At 43.5% G+C, this 13,268-nt stretch overlaps 2 protein-coding genes across 10 annotated transcripts in view; one reads left to right on the top strand and one right to left on the bottom strand.

Moving 5' to 3' along the window:
* LSM14A (LSM14A, mRNA processing body assembly factor) overlaps nucleotides 1-736 on the bottom strand; it is a 21,759-nt gene extending 21,023 nt beyond the window's left edge. For all 4 annotated transcript variants that reach the window (XM_026058442.1, XM_026058456.1, XM_026058450.1 and 1 more), the window contains exon 1: nucleotides 336-736. In XM_026058442.1, the coding sequence (XP_025914227.1) occupies nucleotides 336-456 (121 nt within the window). In that variant the 5' untranslated portion in view covers nucleotides 457-736. The remainder of the gene's footprint in view (nucleotides 1-335) is intronic.
* A 161-nt stretch (nucleotides 737-897) lies between these two features.
* Nucleotides 898-8,371, top strand: ERV3-1 (endogenous retrovirus group 3 member 1, envelope). 6 transcript variants are annotated; one of them, XR_003252283.1, is made up of 4 exons: nucleotides 898-1,126; nucleotides 1,887-2,028; nucleotides 4,705-4,881; nucleotides 8,246-8,371. XR_003252283.1 is itself a non-coding variant. In XM_026058420.1 (3 exons), exon 3 carries the CDS (start codon nucleotides 4,980-4,982, stop codon nucleotides 6,546-6,548), a length of 1,569 nt encoding a protein of 522 aa, XP_025914205.1. In that variant the 5' UTR covers nucleotides 898-1,126; nucleotides 1,887-2,028; nucleotides 4,725-4,979; the 3' UTR covers nucleotides 6,549-8,239. The 6 variants fall into 6 exon arrangements, 5 of the variants coding, with proteins under 5 accessions (XP_025914205.1, XP_025914189.1, XP_025914210.1 ...); XM_026058420.1 differs by lacking the exon at nucleotides 8,246-8,371 and having other exon boundaries at nucleotides 4,725-8,239; XM_026058404.1 differs by lacking the exon at nucleotides 8,246-8,371 and having other exon boundaries at nucleotides 4,705-8,239.
* The last annotated feature ends 4,897 nt before the right edge of the window (nucleotides 8,372-13,268 follow it).

Genomic DNA, 13,268 nt, shown 5'->3' with positions numbered 1-13,268 from the left:
CGCGGCGCTGCAGCCGGCCGCCCCCCGCCCGGCCGCGGCCGCCCCTCCGGGGAGGAGGGCTGGCAGACGCGCCTCCGGCCGACACCGCGCGGGCTCCCCCCGGAGCTCGGCCCGGCCCCCTCGTCGCGCCTTCGGGGCGCTCGCAGCCTGCAGGCCTCCCCCCCGCCCCCAGGCCCGCAGCGCCGCGGACGAGCCGGCCGCGGCTTCGGGCTCCTGCTCGGTCCCGGACGGGCCCCAGCGCTGCCTCCGCAGCGGCGAGCGGCGCTACGCCGCCCCCCTCCGCGACGCGTAGCTGGGCCGCCAGGGCCACGGGCCTCTATCCGCCAGGTCCTTACCCTTGGCCAGCGCCACGGTGGAGTTTTCCGTGTCGATGGTGTACAAGATCCCTTCATAGCGGATCTCGGCCTTAGAGATGAGGCTGATCTTGCTCCCGATGTAGGGCGTCCCCCCACTCATGATGCTGGCTCCTCGGTCAGGGACCCCCTCCTCCCCTGCCGAGCGCTCCTGGAGCCGCGCGCAGGCGACTAAGCGAGCCCGGCTCGAAATCGCAGCAGGCGCTCTCCTCCTCTCGGGTCGGGCCCGACCTTCCACCGATCCCCCAGCGACGGCTCTCCCCGCGCAGGCTCCCTCAGCACAAGCAACACCAAAAGCACCCCGAAGCTCCCAACATGGCCGCCGCCTTCATCTTCCCTCAGAGCCGCCCCCCCGTCGCTCCAGCCGCGAAATGGATGCCGGGAGCGGAGGGGATCTCGCGAGAGCCGCGGGCGCGGGCGCGGGCGGGAAAGGAAGGGGAAGGGCCGTTACTCGGCGGGCGCGGGCCGTTGGGGCGGCGGTTCGCGGCCGCGAAGGCTCCCGCGGCCTTCGGTGAGCAGCGCTGCCTCCCCGCGGTGGCGGCGCTTGGGCTCGGCCGCGCTCTGGCAGCGGTGCTTGGGGCGGGACGGGGCGGGGTCCTGGGGGGCCCCTCGAGCCCCGCTCGGAGTCGGGCTCGGGCTCGGGTTCCCGCCGTGGGGAATCCGCCCCACTGGAGGCTGTGAGCGGCGAGGTGTGAGACTGGGCTGGTGGATCTGGGGCTTTTTTGAGAGGCCCAAGTCACCTATCACTGAGTGCTCAGCTTTTGCGTGCTTTGGTAAGTAATCTAGAATTCAGTCATGCAGAGAGCTAGAGAAGTGTCTAGATGAAGATGACTATTCAGTTCTTATTTTAAGGGGGATTCTGTTTTACTCAGTTGACACGGTCTTGAAATCTGTCAGATCTTGCTGAACAACACTAAGCAATTTAACTGATGATCAAATCTTGGCTTTAGTTTAGAGGTGATCCTGGAAAATACCTTTTTAATACAAGCAAACACACACATACAAAGCTTGTGATTTTGAGACTGCACTTATTTGCACTCCATAAGTTAAAAATCATGAATAAGGCTTCATGTTGGAGACTTTGATACATAACGGTCAGGATCAATGGTTGAGTTTGCGTAAGAGTGCCACCAATTATGTTTATCTGCTGAGAACATCCTGTTCAAGTTGGAGGGGGACTTCCTTGTCAAACTGCAAGAGTTGTCTTTAAATGACATGCTACCATAAAAGGAAAAAAAGAGTAAGGGGAGATTCCTCAAACGACCACCAGGGACCTTCGGAGTAGCCTTATAATGTATATAACGAATGTGCATTTTTGTGATTAGTATATGCATAAAGCTTCTGCGAATAGGCAGGGAGTTTGCGGGAAGTTAATGAATATGTAACGGTTAGTTAATGAATATGTAGCGGCTGGCTAAATAAATATGTGCTGTGTAAAATCGTTGGTGTGCATGAAAGGAGGAGCAATCCCCCATGCACCCGGTGCCGCAATAAAGTAATGCTGACTTTCTAACCTAATCCCTGTGGTTGGAGAGTGTTATTTCCCGGAATTTCGGTGACAATTTATGGTGACCCAAATGGGACCCTGCATCTGAGGCTTTGCGGACCAACGGAATCGTGAGGACTCCAGCTGCGCTGGAGCATTTTCGGGGAGATCCTCTGATTCCCTGGTCCGGTAGGTCTCTCACCCGGTCTTTGGGTAAAGTAAAAGGCGTTACTTGTGGGTTATTGACTTACCCATAAGTCGTGATGGAAAATTCATTCAGGGTTGAGTTATTTACAGGCTTTAAGGGAATAGGGGAACAGTCTTAGGAAATTCTATACGCAATTACGGGGACGCCCGGAGTACAGAATAAGGTATTCGTATTGCTTTGGGAACTGCTACCTTGTTAATAATGGGAACAAGACAGTCAACCGAAGAGAAGGTTGTGAAAACCTCTCCGTTAGGTTGCGTGTTGAAATATTGGAAAGAGTTGGGGGGAGATCCCTTGATGCGAAAGAAACTTGTGGAATATTGTAATCATTGGTGGCCAATGTATAAATTAGAAGATCAGGAAAAATGGCCTTTGAATGGAACTGTAAATTATAACACCATTTTACAGTTAATGTTGTTTTGCCGAAGGGAGGGAAAATGGGACAAAGTGCCTTATGTTGATCTTTTCTTTACACTGCGAAATCACCCTGAATGGCAGAAGGATTGTATGCCTACACCAAAAGATCCTATGGTTCTTGCATTAGAAAAGGAGGATAAAAGGGCCCCTAGGCGGTGTTGCTCGGCTTGTAGTATAGGGAAGCGCTGTATCAAATATAGACAGGACGAGGAAGAAGACATTGAAATGCTAGTGGGCCCTGGGGTTGGGGACAGACAGGAGCTAAGACGGATGAATGGGAACAATGAGCAAACTAGATGCATGGGGCAAAGGTTGGCGGGTCATGACTTGGAGGAAAGTAGTAGCTCAGATGAAGAGGGACAATATGGAGGGGATGAGGGCTTTAGTCCTATCGCAGAAAGAACCAGAAAGGGAACTTCTAGAATAATTCAGGCACCCCTAAGATAGGCAGTAGGAGCCAATGGACCAGTAAGTGTTAAGGTACCATTTTCAGTAACCAATTTGAGATCTTGGAAGGAGTTAGCTGGGGTTTATAGGGAGGACCCTGACAAGGTAGCTAAGGTATTAGAGACAGTTGTTAGAACGCAAGACCCAGTTTGGAATGATCTGCAGGTCATAATGGATATGTCATTGTCAATAGATGAGAGGACCATAGTATTAGCAAAAGCCAAGGAAGAGGCAGAAAGGATTCATGCGCAAGGGGGACAACAGGGCACAGTAAACAACCATTTTCCACCCATGGTTCCTAGGTGGGACCCGAACAACCCGGCCCAGCAAGAGTTACTCGCTAGATACCAGAGATTAATTGTATTTGGGATGAAACATGCTATACCAAAGGTGAAGAATTTGTCAAAATTGTATCAGGTGATACAAAGAAAGGAAGAGTCTCCGTCAGCGTTTTTTGATAGACTGATGAATATGGCCCGGAGATATACTGATTTAGACCCAGAAAAGGAAGGAGACTCTATACAATTAGTCTATATTTTCATTGGGCAGTCAGCCCCAGACATCAAAAGTAAATTGCAAAAGTTGGAGGGAGATGATTCTAGATCTGTAAGTAAATTATTAGAAACAGCATGGAAGGTATATAATAATAGAGAGGAAGTGGAAAAAATAAAGGAGAGGAAGGAAAAAGATAGGGATAGAAAGTTACTAGCTGCACTTATAAAACCCGGCAACCCACGGAAAGGACCCCCAAGAGGGAGGCCAAAAAGAGGTGGGGCTGGAGGCCCTAGGCCATGTCTGGAAAGAGACCAATGTGCAATTTGCAAGCAGAAAGGGCACTGGAAAAGGAAATGTTCCCAGAACCAACCAAACCATAGAGGGTTTGGGGAATTATCCAGACCCGTGGCCAATTTAATGACTTTAGATGAGGACTGAGGAAGACTGGGGGCTCACTTGGAACCCTCCCCAGCAGAGCCCCTGGTTACATTGAAGTTGGGAAATGAGGAAATAAAATTCCTTGTAGATACCGGGGCCACTTTTTCAGTTATTAATACCTGTAAGGGACAAATAAGTGACCAGACAGTATCAGTTGTTGGCGCCACAGGGCGAAGGGAGAATAGGCCATTACGAAGTTTTAAGTGTAAGAATGAGTGGAATAGTCAAAAGTATTGTAAAGAAATGTAAACTTTGTTTACAAAGTAACCCCTATCAATACAAACGTCCTCCACCAGGAGTCACGAAAAAAGGGAACTGCCCAGGTGATTATTGGCAAATAGACTTTTCTGAATTACCAAGACAAAATGGGTACAAGTATCTGTTGGTGTTGGTAGACACCTTTTCAGGGTGGCCAGAGGCCTTCCCTTGTCACACCAACAAGGCTAGGGAAGTAGTAAAAACCCTACTAAAGGAAATAATTCCTAGATTTGGAGTACCAGTAGGTATGCCTTCAGATAGAGGGTCTCATTTCTTAGTGGAAATAGTACAAAAACTATCAAAGGTCCTTGGGATAAAATGGGATTTACATACACCTTGGAGGCCTCAATCTAGTGGGAAAGTAGAAAGGATGAATCAGAGTTTAAAAAAACAAATGAGTAAGATTTGTCAGGAAGCTCATTTAAAATGGCCAGATGCATTGCCATTAGTTTTATTGAGAGTAAGAATAAGACCAAACTAAAGAAAAACTGAGCCCATATGAGATAGTATATGGGAGACCCTATCAGACAATCACGGGGGGAGGGAATGTTCATATCCTTGGGGAGAAAAAGCTAAAAGACTATATTATGTCCTTGGGAAAGGTTTTGTCTTCCCTTCACAGGTATGTCATCCAGTCTGCTCTGGTTCCCCTGGAAGTTACTGTCCGTCCTTGCCAGTCTGGAGACTGGGTATACATCAAGACATGGAGCGATGAGCCCTTGCGGGAGAAGTGGAAAGGACCGTACCAAGTATTGTTGACCACCCACACTGCTGTCAAGGTGCAAGGAATAGATTCCTGGATCCATTATAGTAGAACGAAACCAGCTCCACAGCAGACGCAGTGGACTGTTGCCAGCCCATCACCTGGTGATCCATTATGTCTAAAACTCAGGCGGACAACATGAAATTGATAATAATAGTCTGTATTTTTGGACTAACTAAGGCGAGGGATAATATGATTTTACAATTATTACAGTCATTTGGGAGAATGCACAATACCAGTAGCCTTACTGCGTGCCTGCCATTACCCCATTCAGCAAGCCATCCTTTAGAATGGGGCGTATTAACTTTTAACCTCTCTAGAATGTGGAACAATATCCACAATATCAGTGGTATGCAAATTATTAAAGTCCCGAGAGATCAAACAGTATACTATAGTAACGGAACTCAATGTTGGAGTCGGGGATTAAGTATTCTACCCACCGGAGAACAGATAATATGGGACATACTAGAGAATAAGAGTAGCTCTTGCCCAGATGGTTTTCAACGGGACGGGTTACCCAATGGTGAGGACTTATGTTGGAACGTAGACGATGTGTATAGCAGTTTATACGGTAGAAAGAAGAGGTCAATTAACTCAGAGTCAGGAGGCAATTGGACCTCATATGAATGTGCTCAGGTGCCATGGGGAATGGATTTAACCTCTATATGGAAAAGTTCAGAACAAGGAGAATGGCATTATAGTCAAAAGGCAGATTGGTGTTTAGAGTGGGCTGGGGAAGTAGGTGCAAACTTATCCTCTATTAAGCAACCTTTGCTAGAAGAAGCCAGAAAGAAACTAGGAAACTCCATGCTGAACTGTACTAACATTTTTAATTGCACCTCTAGTGATCTTGAAATACAACAAATTGGACCAATAGCGCGAACTTTAAGGTTAGGTTGCCTTTGTAGGAATCTGACCACTTCTATCAACCAGACATGGAGGGGAGACAATTCAATTAATTGTAAAAAGAAGGTACTCCCAGCTATGGGTCACACAGTATGGGTAAAAGGAGATGGAACTTGGACAACTCATCTACCCCTTGATGGAAAAACTCAACCCTTCACTCTAGGATTGTTGACCCTATGTCCTCTGTGGAGGAAGAATCCCATCACTCCAGTTTCAAATGGCTTGGTAAAACGAGACCAAACTAAGGAAGAGGACTGGAAAAAACCTAGTGCGGGAACTGTTGTTGGTTGGGTATTGGAATCCATCTTCAGCCCCCAGTCTATGAGTTTACACAATAAGTTTGCTATAGATAATCTAACAGGACAGGTGGAGGTATTAGCAAATGCTACCCAGAACAGTCTGTGGGAATTAAATCAACAAGCTCAAAGCACTTCTAAGATGACCCTCCAAAACAGACAAGCCTTAGATTTACTCTTGGCCCGAGACCATGGACTATGTGGATATATACAAGAAGACCCGGAAAACTGTTGTATCCACATTCCGAATGTAATGGGACCTCTTAAAGAGCAATTAGAAAGAATTAAAAAGGTAGCTGCCACTAGCAGAAATATTAAAGAAAATCTTGAGACAGATTGGGTAAAGACAATGTTTGGGAAACTAGGTATTTCTTTATCAGGATGGTGGTCTAATCTAATCTTAATTCTAATTATAGTAATAATTGCGTTGATGATAGGCGGATGTGTTAAGACTGCTGTCTTGCATACAATATGGAAGTAAATAATAAGTTATTATGTACTTCCAAAGGAGGGAATTGATACATAACAGTCAGAATAAACGGTCAGGGTAAAATAACTTTGAGTTTGGCGTAAGAGCACCACCAGTTCTGTTTGTCTGCTGAGAACATCCTCTTCAAGTTGGAAGGGGTCACAAGGTCTGTTTATCTGCTGAGAACATCCTGTTCAAGTTGGAGGGGGACTTCCTTGTCAAACTGCAAGAGTTGTCTTTAAATGACATGCTACCATAAAAGGAAAAAAAGAGTAAGGGGAGATTCCTCAAACGACCACCAGGGACCTTCGGAGTAGCCTTATAATGTATATAACGAATGTGCATTTTTGTGATTAGTATATGCATAAAGCTTCTGCGAATAGGCAGGGAGTTTGCGGGAAGTTAATGAATATGTAACGGTTAGTTAATGAATATGTAGCGGCTGGCTAAATAAATATGTGCTGTGTAAAATCGTTGGTGTGCATGAAAGGAGGAGCAATCCCCCATGCACCCGGTGCCGCAATAAAGTAATGCTGACTTTCTAACCTAATCCCTGTGGTTGGAGAGTGTTATTTCCCGGAATTTCGGTGACAACTTGGCCTGTTGAAACATGGTACTGCCTCAGGCCTCCCCTTTTATATTTGCAGCCTAGGAAGTTACATGCAGCAAAAATAACTTCTGGAAAGGGTACTTAATAGCTTTTGTCACAGCGACAGGACACAAGTATATTTTATTGTGAAGATTTAGCAAGTACTTTGTTCAAGATGGAACTTTGAAACACATTGCAAGCCTGGAAGAGCCTGGCTGTTTCTGAGTAGGAGCTATACTAGACTTTTCTGGAAACTTTATGCCCAGGCTCACCTGATGGTTAAGCAAAAAGTGCTTAAGTGCCTAGGGAGCTTTACTGCAATGTGTTTCTAGCATGCCCTGAACTATTCAAGAGATTTGGGAACAAAGTTCTTCAGTTAATGGCTGGACATACATGGCCGTATCAGATCCATGGGAGTTAAATGTTGAAAATAAGCATTTGTAACCCAGCTCAAAGCAATGCTACAGTTTAGAAAAACAACAAAAGATACCTTGCTTATAACTGCATTGCAAGGAAGAAGAGGAGTCTTGCTGACCACTAAGAGGTTGTTGGTCTGTGGCTGCTGCTCTCTGTCACAAAATAATGACTGTTGGAGGAGGTGGAGAGCCCAGTAACAATCAAGGGGATCAGGTACCGTCATTACGTGATTCCTGCCCCTGCTAACAGAAGGAGATTGATTAGCTTCAGATATGCATGGGGGCTTGGAAGAGGAAAAAAGCTTTCCTGGAGGTTGCAGGGAGGATCAGGACCCTGGCTCATAGAGGGAGAGGAAGCCGTGAGGGGAAGGAAGAAGGGATATATCAAGAAAGCCTGCAATACTGACATAAGAGCAAAAAATGTACTGGTCGTGGTACAGCAGCGTAATGCTGAGGGGGTGGAAGCGGAATACCTTGGAATACAACCACTTTCCCCTTACATGTGGCCAGCGTCCTCATAATTTTTCTCTCATCTGCTTCTCTCAAAATTCAGGTTGAAGAGCCCCATTTAGGCTTAGTAGGGTTTCATAGCTATGTGGTGGAACTGGAGAAAAAAATTGGTGTTTGGGACGCAGAGTGGAAGAGAATTTCTGGGGAGAATTCAAATAGGAAAGCTGTCAAAGGTTGTTTTTTTTTTTTTTTAGGTGCTACACTTCGACAGTTTCTGGAAGAGTGAAGAAGTTGGCCAGAGTGAATACAGGCATACCTCATTTTATTGTGCTTCGCAGATATTGCATTTTTTACAAATTGAAGGTTTGTGGCAACCCTGCATCGAGCAAGTCTATTGGTGCCATTTTTCCAACAGCATGTGCTCACTTTGTGTCTCTGTGTCACATTTTCGTAATTCTTGCAATATTTCAAGCTTTTTCATTATTATTATATCTGTTATGATGATCTGTGATCAGTGATCTTTGATGTTACTGTTGTAATTGTTTTGGGGCACACGAACTGTGCCCATATAAGACGGTGAACTTAATTGATAAATGTTGTGTGTGTTCTGACTGCTCCACCGACTGGCTGTTCCCCCATCTCTCTCCCTCTCCTCGGGCCTCCCTATTCCCTGAGACACAACAATATGGAAATTAGGGCAATTAATAACCCTACAATGGCCTCTAAGTGTCCAAGTGAAAGGAAGAGTCGCACATCTCTCACTTTAAATCAAAAGCTAGAAATGATAAAGCTTAGTGAGGAAGGCATGTCGAAAGCCGAGATAGGCCGAAAGCTCGGCCTCTTGCGCCAAACAGTTAGCCAAGTTGTGAATGCAAAGGAAAAGTTCTTGAAGGAAATTCAAAGTGCTACTCCAGTGAACACACGAATGATAAGAAAGCGAAACAGCCTTATTGCTGATATGGAGAAAGTTTTAGTGCTCTGGATAGAAGATCAAACCAGCCATAACATTCCTGTAAGCCAAAGCCTAATCCAGAGCAAGGCCCTAACTCTCTTCAATTCTATGAAGGCTGAGAGAGGTGAGGAAGCTGCAGAAGAAAAGTTTGAAGCTAGCAGAGGTTGGTTCATGAGGTTTAAGGAAAGAAGCTGTCTCCACAACATAAAGGCTCAAGGTGAAGCAGCAAGCGCTGATGTAGAAGCTGCAGCAAGTTATCCAGAAGATCTAGCTAAGACAATTGGCTACACTAAGCAACAGATTTTCAATGTAGACAAAACCGCCTTATATTGGAAGAAGATGCCATGTAGGACTTTCATAGCTAGAGACGAGAAGTCAATGCCAGTCTTCAAAGCTTCAAAGGACAGACTGACAGCAAGAGAACTAGAATTAGAAGTGGAGCCTGAAGATGTGACTGAATTGCTGCAATCTCATGATAAAACTTTAACGGATGAGGAGTTGCTTCTTATGAATGAGCAGAGAAAGTGGTTTCTTGAGATGGAATCTACTCCTGGTGAAGATACTGTGAACATTGTTGAAATGACAACAAAGGATTTAGAATATTACATAAACTTAGTTGATAAAGCAGCGGCAGGGTTTGAGAGGATTGACTCCAATTTTGAAAGAGGTTCTGTTGTGGGTAAAATGCTATCAAACAGCATCGCATGCTACAGAGAAATCCTTCGTGAAAGGAAGAGTCAATCGATGCGGCAGACTTCATTGTTGTCTTATTTTAAGAAATTGCCACAGCCACCCCAGCCTTCAGCAACCACCACCCTGATCAGTTTGCAGCCATCAACATCAAGGCAAGACCCTCCATTGGCAAAAAGATTACGACTAGCTGAAGGCTCAGATGATGGTTAGCATTTTTTGAAGTATTTTTTAATTAAGGTATGTACATTGGTTTTTTAGACATAATACTATTACACACTTAATAGACTACAGTATAGTGTAAACATAACTTTTATATGCACTGGGAAACCAAAAAATTTGTGTGACTTGCTTTATTGCTATATTCTCTTTATTGCGGTGGTCTGGAACCAAACCTGCAATATCTCTGAGGTATGCCTGTAAAAGAAAAAAGGTGGTCAGTCAAGTACAAAGTATCCCCTTGAAAGACTTTTTAAGGGCTAAATTGGGGCTTTCTTGCTGTTTAATTGTCCCAAGCCTCTTTGTCAAGTCCTGTCTACATGAGTACAGATGACTATTTACACTTTCAACAAAATTTAAAAGACCAGATCATGAATTTCTAAAAGCCATATATAAAAATTATTTCCATTGCCACTGAAACACACAAAGCTATATTTAAAAGTATTTCTAGAATAGCTGTTGGTTATTCTAGCTAGCTGTAGCTAGCTTTGTGCTCTTGAAGTGCATGGATTATTGCAAAGATAACAATAATTGCCATAAGAATTACTGTAGTTTGTGCAGAAGTTATTTCTCAGCTGGTCATGGTAGATATTTACAAATAAAACAATAGAGCAAATAAATGAATCATAGAAATAATCCCAGCATAGTTTCTACAGACAAAACTTGTGAAACTTTACTATTATTATTACTAAGAGATGTGAAAATGTATAAAAGGTTGTTGCTGAAAGAAAACTGATGTTGTTTCTCAAAACTCACCTGTAGTTGATACACTATAGTCCTGGTAAGACATTTATATGTTGCCAACAATATACTAGCCCCTCTTTAAAATAGGCCCAAAGCCAGTTTCAGCAACAAGTTTATATACATTCTTATGTATGTCATCAGGCTTTTTGATTTGAAAGGAGTCCAATGTGCATCAGTATATATCATGTTTAATTAAATACAATATTCTATTATACTTCCTTATTCTTTGTGTTTGTATACATAAATGGCTCAGTTAAGTGGAGGTGAGTGGGAAGAAATATTAATTCATGTTTTACAGATTACCCACCCACAAATGTACTTTAAAAGTGTAATTAAAACCAGATCTTTTTTGAAGCTTTGAAAGATGTAATATAAATCATGACTTGTCATTTTCTCCTCCTGGTGAGAAAATTACTTTTTATCTTCCAAAGTTACAAAGCAATAAAGTTTTCTTCTAGGGTGTTTTCTATGGAGACACCAAGTTTAATGGTCCAGTGTGTTCAAAAAATGCATACTAACATTTTTTAGAGTCAGGACTAGTTGCAGAATCGTAACTGTTTTAAGTTTCTGTTCTTTTATAAAAAGAATATACATACAGATATATATATATATATATAGGTGTATACAAAGTCCAGGATCAGGGCCTAATAGGTGAAGAAAACAGGGAATCTTCTTTGACAACAAGTTAATAACAAATTGGGACTCTTAACAAAGTTATTAGATAAATTTTATTTTGATATTTTACAAACCCCAAACCCAAACATATTATTTAGTTGTGCAATAGCAAATTAAGTAATAGTTTATTATGGTTTGATTAAATGTCCAGGTAGAAATATTTGTTAAAAGTCGAAATTTAATTTACCTGTATCATACCATGAAAGCAATACTGATTTGCTAAGCAAATTTTTGATGTATACAGTCATAACAAGAAGTCTGCTCCTGGTTAAATGCTTTTCAAATTAATTTTAAATCCTAACAGAGTCATACAGATGGTTGTGCACATAAAATGCATCCTGAAAAACAGGCAATTAGATTTAGCTGCTCAGACAAAAAAAAAAAAAAGAAAAACTATTACATCACCCCTTCTATAAATACTAGATTGTATATTCTTCCCTCTCCCTCTCTTTATTAAGCATTAAGTGAATCTGCATAAGCACTTAGTATTTCCTTCATAACCAGACAGTATGTCTGTTGTATAGACACACAATATTACATACTAACCACTGTAGATACATGTGAAAAAAACTGTCACACCTACACTTCTGAACTCTTAGGAATGTACACTTTTTTCTTTCCTGCATCCATTAATCCTGTTTTTCACAAGCACCACTGTGCTTTCACATTCATGTACTGCCCCATCTCCCATTTATACATCCTGATGACCCCTTTCCTCCTTTAGCATTTTTACTAGACGCTTTATTCAAGAAATATGCACTGGTCTAATTTCAACAGACATTTAAATGTATTTAATTAAGTAGTGTAACCTTGTTTGGATATCTTTAATTCAATTTAATAGTGATTTGATTTAGCATAAGCTTGTTTCTAAAGCTATAAACAGCAAATATGACCCCAAATAAAAATGTTTAACATACATTTAGAGGAAATGGATGCTAACAAACAAATTATTAGCAATTAGTCTTGTGACTCAAGCAAGTCATACAATGTATGACTTAATAGATGGAGTCTGGAATCAAAGTGATGTATGCATAGGTGCACTGTGAGCCCTTTTTTTTTCTTTTTCCATTAATGCATTGTGCAATTGAAGGTGGGTCACTCGCTGGAGCACCTTTTTCAATTTTGGGACTGGATGTCTGCAAACATTCAGGCCATAGAGCAGCAGCTCAAATGCATCCAAGTTTGCAGACATCCAGGCTATTGTAGGCCAGCAGAGAAGGATATTGGAACCCAAACTGCTTTCTGTTGGCAGCTTCACAAATACATGGTTATTATCACTTGTGTCCAAGAACAGATGCAATGAACTGCGGGCAGTAGTTATGCACATAGGCAAAAGCATTTATTTTTATGGCCTATGACATGGCAACACCCATGAGGGTCCCATCAAAGAAGCTACTTTGTCATTAGTCAAGGAAACTATGAGGTAGGACAACTGACTTCCTGTAGTTGTATTTCTGAGACAAACACTGAGGTGAAAAGGGTGTACTGAACTGTGTAGGGGCCAAAGTGTTTTATTAACAGAATAAATTACCTTGAATTTCCTGTGGGGATGCTGAAAGGATAAAGCATGTCTGGGCAGCTGCTGTGGTGATGCAAAAGATTTTTTTTTTTTTAAGTCTTTTAACTGTGTCCACATTAGGATACAGTATTACTGTAAGCACTCCTGTCTAGCTAAAGCAGTGGCTTTGGAGCTAAACATCTACCACCCCAGAGCAAACACTGCAGTGCAAACGTGAGCACAGGTCCTCTGCCCGTACCTCAGCATTTCAGACAGCTTCAACCAGTCCCCTCCGCTGAAGGGGTTCGTGCCGGTCAGCTGAGCCCCTGCAGCTGGTTTTAGCGCGCATGGTTTTAGCTCTTTGTAAGCGTGAAGCAAACTGCTAGCTGCAACTATCGCCGCAGGGGCTGAGGCGAGGGCAGAGCACCGCAGGGCAGCGGGATGGCGCGGAGCTGCCCTTCCCGGGGCGCGGGCCGCCGCCGCGCTGGGCGCCGCCGGC

This window comes from Apteryx rowi, unplaced genomic scaffold, assembly GCF_003343035.1.
Source record: "Apteryx rowi isolate R43461 unplaced genomic scaffold, aptRow1 scaffold_1, whole genome shotgun sequence".
Classification (NCBI taxonomy): Eukaryota; Metazoa; Chordata; class Aves; order Apterygiformes; family Apterygidae; genus Apteryx; species Apteryx rowi.
Note: the sequence above shows the minus strand (reverse complement) of the source record. Positions and strands in the feature narration are given on the sequence as shown.

Excerpts from the sequence above, each read along its gene's own strand:
- ERV3-1 (XM_026058425.1), top strand. The coding sequence starts at position 4,980 with ATGTCTAAAACTCAGGCGGACAACATGAAATTGATAATAATAGTCTGT.